Below are 6,000 nucleotides of genomic sequence, written 5' to 3'. Positions count from 1 at the left end.
AACCTCTGAGGAAATATATTCAGTTTTTACTGTGTAAAGGTAGAAAATTAGTATGTAAATAAGATCATCTGCAAATGAAAGAATAATTCCAAATCTTTTCCAACAAAGTATAGAAATATTGGATTCTAATTTTACTAGTTCCTGATGCAGACAAAGGTTTTGGTAAGGGGATGTTGCATAGCCAACTGAAGACTCAGATTGCTTCTTGGCCTGCAACTATTACTGAAATGTCCATGGTTTCACTTTTTCTTTTACGATGAAAGAAAACGTTAAAATTCTACTTGTTTTGCTATCTTGATACAATATTTAAGAACTGAAAAATTATCAAGTAAATCGCATACTAGAAACATTTTCCCTTAATAAAAAAAATATAGTTGTAGACTTTGTACACTTTGAAATTTGTGTTGATGTTTAAAATGTTGCTTGAAAAAACATTAAATTACAATTGTTTAAAGTTTATTATGACAAAATTAGCTCTTAATACCTTGCTAAGTATTTGAGAGAAAATGTGTCTCTTGGTCCTTCTAAGGTTAAGGACAGATTTAAAACAAAACTTTCTTTCTTTCCCCCCCAAAACTTAGCAGGACAAAAGGAAACAATTCTTTCTGAACCAGGTTAGGCGAATGTAATAAAATAAAAACAAAATGCACAGAAACACATTCAAATGCATTTGTTTTGTCATTATAAATTTGAAAAAGTGATTGTTGACAAGACCAGGAAATAAGCTGAAGTTAAAAATAAAGTCCTCCTTTGGTCAGCATGTTGGATAAATTCAAAGACTCTCATAAAATAAACATATTTTAAAAAGTGCTTTGAATTTCACTGAGTAATTTCTGGCCAACAGAAATTACAGTTGTATCTTCAAAGTTTATTATATGTCAGATCACTGATCATTATGCAGAAGGAATAAGTTAAATACTCAGTACTTTAACCTGTTCAGTTACCAAAATGCAAAAATAAACATGATAATTTCTCTTTAGATTTGCTATTTGATAACTTTCTGACATTCTTCTGCAATTATAAAATATTTAGGTTTGATATTATGGAAGGTTATGTAAATTATTCCTCAAGAAAACAACAGTATAAACCACTAAATGCTTTGGCAAAAGGTTCTTGACAGTATTTATTAAAATAATACAAATTTTGTGTCCTGAATCACATGATCTGAAGCATGTGTATAGAATTAAGATGTCCCAACATCTTGGCACTTTTCTTAGACAATGTTTAAGTGTAACGTTTGAATTCCTATAGTTTAAGAACAAAACACTTTATGTCAGGTAATTGTTATTGCATGAATTTCCTTGTTTTTCTGCAGCATTATTAAGAAAAGCTGTCCATACTTCACCATGTTGTTACATGTGTCTGTCTGCTGATTATAAAATGTGTTAAACAGTATTTAAAAAACAAAAAAATGCAGAGCCGCGCTTTGATTTATTCAGTGAACAAAACATATGCTCGCTGTTCTGTTCTATGTAATTCATATGATCAATAAAATTATCTTTAAAAAGAGCAACTTTGGCAGTTAGAAGGATTATACTGCTGAACAGGGAAAATGATTTACTTCTGCTTTATGCAGTCAACTTCAATGCTGTTGAACCAAAAGGTGTTTTTTGGCTCACTGATGTATTGTTAATGTATTTGTTTATTATTTTTAATCTTTAGGATAGAAGCTGTATATTGTGGTTGCTATCCACTATGTCCTAACGCTTTGGTGTATCCAGAAATATTTCCAGGTAGCTGCTTTAATGCACATTCTTTTTGTTGAAATTTAATACATGATTCATGTAAAGTTTGAGAATAAACTTAAGCAAAAGCAATTGTTTATTTGGCAAGCCAACATGTTAGTGTTAAGAAAAATTTTATGTGTTTTAATACATTAGACTAAGTTTATATTTACCATCTGTTCTTTCAAGATAACACAAAAGCAAGTTTTGAAATAGCATTCTTCATTGTTAGCATACACAACCCATAATGATACATTTTTATAAAAAGGTCAGTGCTGCTGCAATGGCTTGCAGATTTTTTTAATGATATACAGAGAGAAAAATAGAGGCCTGAAAATCACACCAAATTATTTAAACAATTTAATACTTAATAATATGCAACTGTGGTACAGGATACACACTAATATAGTACCAGTTCTTTGAAAAAATCTCATCACTAAATGTATCACATATGCATTGTGTTACATTAGAATAATGTATTTTAATCACCCAAAGGAGATGTCTAAACAGCACAACTACACAGTCTTATTTAGCATTAAACATCCTTGTGAGCTGAGGTAACCTTATAAAATCATGCTTAAATAATGTAAAACACGAGGCGGCACAGAGCAATATGCATTTTTAATTAGTAAAGTGACTAATATCGAGTGTGTGCTTTGAGGTTTTTGTTTCATTAAAAATGTATCTGTTTTTCCTGCAGCTGAATATCTGTATTCTACACCTGAACAGCTTTTTAAAAGGCTTCAGAATTTCTGCAAGAGACCAGATATTGTAAGGAAACATCTCTATAAGGTAGGTGTTCAGAATAGTTTTACAGGATATAACGCCATATTGAAGTACAAAGAAAAAAACTTAAAAAAACAACAACATTTAATTAACATACTAATGTTTAAAGGAAACATGCTAGGGAGGGATATTAGTTGTTACACTAACAAGGATTAATTAAACTAGATGCCAGTTGTATTAACCTAGGCCTTATGAAATACATACTCTTAATGCATGCTACATGCTTTTTAAAAAATTTATTGTTTTCTAAAATGACTGTCCTTTACATTTGGACCCAAGAGGCTTATAAAAATGAACCTGGATTAATGTAACTCATTAGTTTAAAAGGAAAGTAAAAGAAAGATCCTACAATTATATTAATGAGGATAAACCTACCTTACTATCATAATTTAATCTGCAGTCTTCAAGAAGTCAAGGTGAATGACATCAGGTAAGTTCCTTTTGCCCCTCTTGGAATTATTTTGGCAATTATTGTGAATATTTAACTCTTTGTACTAAAAGTTTAAACGAAGTAAAAGTTAACTCTTAATGTGCATATAATTTCTTATATGAAGAATTGAGAAGAAAGTTTACTGAAAGCATCATTTACTAATATTTATCCTACCATTATTCTTTACAATTATTTCTTTAAAGAAATAAAAGTTTAAATTGTTGGAATGACCAATAAAATTCTGATCCATTAGTCTATGCTAAACTTGCTTTCAGATTTTTAAGATGCATTTGTATGCCACGGTAGTAATTAAACTTTTCTTTAGTTATGTGTTTGTAGATCATGTACTGATTTTTACATTATTTCACTAATAACCTATTATCACATGGTGATGTTTTCATAACATAGCTATTATTTTTACATGTGCTAATGTGAAAATTTACAACATTGAGTGCTAAATTAGGGTTCTTAGAAGCTTCAAGTGCCCCGGGGACCGGCGCAAGGCACATTGCCTGAGTATAATAAAGGCATAACACGTAGCATTTTAAAAAGCATCTAGGTCAGTTAGGAGCCTGAGACCTATTGAAAGTCAATGGGACTTAGGCTCTTAAGTCACATAAGCACTTTTAAAAGTTTCCCCAACATCTTTAGAGGTCTGGAGGAGCATGGATGGAGGTGGCCCTTATGATACCTGTTCAACAAGGTTAGAAAGTGCTCTCTTTTTCTCTGTAGCCACCCCAGCATGGAGGTAGAAGACCTGCCAAGTAAACCTCTCCTAACCTGGGCCACTAATACTACCAGCAGCCCTCATCCCCCGTATCCCCATGCTCCTTCCACTGTGAACCAGAAAATGCCTGGCCTCTCAACGCAGTCATCACCTGCCCCCTCCCTCCTTTAGCACACCCGTGCAGGAGGAGGTATAATTTAGTCCTGAATGTACGTTTGACTTATTTTGTGACCTAAAAATAGACATTTACATAATGATACATCAAAAGAAGATGTTGTTTCTGCAGGAAACAGTTAAACTTCAAGTAAAAAAGGAGAGAACCAAAAATGCAATTTAACACCCAATTTCAAGCTCATTATCTTTCATTGTCTATTAACTTGGCAATGGTTCAGAAGGTAGCTCATAATAGTTTAAAATGCTGACTGAACACTTCCAGTATTCAGCATTACTTCTTGAGTCAGTACTATACATGGAGACTTCAAAGAGAAAACAGTCCTTAAACGTTTACCTTGACATTTCCCAATTTTTTGCGTTCAGTTAGCAGTTTTCTTTCACATGGATCTACCTTATGCGTATGGATTCCTAGCTCCTACATGAAGGGAATGCTAGGATGCTGAAAACAGAAATAGTGGCAGAACCAACATTGATACTAAAAGGGTATGATATCAAAGTATTGCACAGAGTGGGATGTGTACACAGCCCCATAAGCAAAATGCTTCATTTGCGTCCAGTGCCTCCTTTTGAAAAAACACTCCTTGGTGAATGAGTTATAAGTAAAGTGCCACCACAGAAATGGAGCAGTTTATCACATCACTTCAAGTTGCAGATTATTAACCCTGCAACTGAGTGTTTGCATGTTTTAAGCATTTGTAGTAGTTTTTGAAACAAGTAGCACTGGAAAGACTGGGAAAAAATCATTTTAGAATTACAAAAGTAGAGCTTGATCCAAAGCCTGTGACAGTCAGTAAAAAAGATTCCCTTTGACTTTAATGGGCTTTGGATCAGGCTCTGAGAATGTGAATAAAGTTCTTCCCTTTTGCACATTGACCCAAATATACAAGAATTGTTTATTTTGCAAATAAACTACCATTAAAAGGTTCTGAAAGAATGTCCACTTAGAAATGTGTTGTAAATTAAATACTTCTTAAGACACTTTAAACTAGCAGTAAACAATACCTCAGCAGTGAACTCATCTGGGGCATACACATGCTTATTCACAGATATTAGTTGCTTTTACATTTAGGAGTCCATATACAGAATGTACAGTAGGGATACAGGAAAAGTGGGAAAAGAGATCTGATATGGCAACTTGCTCCTTTTTTCTTCTTTCATAACCTTTTCTGGCATGCTCCATTACTAGAAGTTCAAACTACAGCTGTCTGTTCCTACAAAGAGACATAAAAACTCTATAAAAGCAAAAAGAATATTTTTCCTTTACATTTTAGACATTCTGTCTCATAAGTCTTGAAATAGAAATAAGCCTTTGCTTACATTTTCTGCTCATTTTTGTTGCCATTGTATTATTAAGAGTATTGAAAGTAGTCAAATACATTGCTGCATTATTCTGTCGATTTTATGCAGTGCTTGTGCCAACTTATAAAGTTAGAGGCAAAGGAAGATAGATGATACATGTTACAAAAAAGGCAATCAACTTAAAAAATTTAGGACACCAAAGGCTGTGTTCTGAATAAGTCTTGGGTGCACTGTGAAGTATAAAGTGAAGCCAAGTACCTCTGAACGCCCAAGCAAAGCTGATATCTACCAGAACACAAGACCTGGAGTGTCACTATTTGTGTTAATGGAAGTTCAAACAAGTAGTCTCCCTCCCCTCCTCCCCCCTGCCCTCCAATCCCATGAAAGCGAACAAGCTAGCACAATAGACTGTAACAGTTAACTGTATATTACATAAATACATATTTATAGTATTTTAAAAACATACATAAGTAGTGTAAGTACCTAATAAGGACTTTTCATGGTACACACTGTTTACCCTTTATACTTTAATGGCATTGAAAGCTCATTTCAACTTGAATGCTCCATCCCACAATTGATTAACAGATGAAGAGGGGATAGTTATCACACAGAATCATTTGTTAGCAATTATTTGCTCTGCTCTAGTTTTATTTAGCTAAAAGTTGGTCTTTGTTTTTTTTTGTATTCTAAGCCAGTACACTCTCAGTCAGAACTAAACAAATAACAATGGCACATCAGCTCCCAATGCCAGCTAAATGAGCTAGGCTTTCTATCAACTTCAGCTCATACAGGCAAATTCATTCATATATCAGTTTAATTGAGAGCTGAATTTGGCCAGTTTTCTGATATTACTATTATTA

At 33.3% G+C, this 6,000-nt stretch overlaps 1 protein-coding gene across 11 annotated transcripts in view; it reads left to right on the top strand.

The window, feature by feature from the left end:
• QTMAN (queuosine-tRNA mannosyltransferase) overlaps positions 1-6,000 on the top strand; it is a 364,313-nt gene that overhangs the window by 271,067 nt on the left and 87,246 nt on the right. For 10 of the 11 annotated variants that reach the window (XR_012664354.1, XR_012664353.1, XM_048868636.2 and 7 more), the window contains 2 exons: positions 1,663-1,733; positions 2,425-2,516. Coding sequence is in view for 9 of the 11 variants with exons in the window: in XM_048868636.2 (XP_048724593.1) it covers positions 1,663-1,733; positions 2,425-2,516 (163 nt within the window). In the remaining 2 variants the exon portion in view is untranslated. Of the gene's footprint in view, positions 1-1,662; positions 1,734-2,424; positions 2,517-2,910; positions 2,941-6,000 lie in introns of all 11 variants that reach the window. The other variant, XM_075117816.1, reaches the window with a different exon arrangement.

The sequence above is a fragment of the Caretta caretta genome, chromosome 11 (assembly GCF_965140235.1).
Source record: "Caretta caretta isolate rCarCar2 chromosome 11, rCarCar1.hap1, whole genome shotgun sequence".
NCBI lineage: Eukaryota > Metazoa > Chordata > Testudines > Cheloniidae > Caretta > Caretta caretta.
This window is presented reverse-complemented; position numbering and strand designations above follow the sequence as displayed.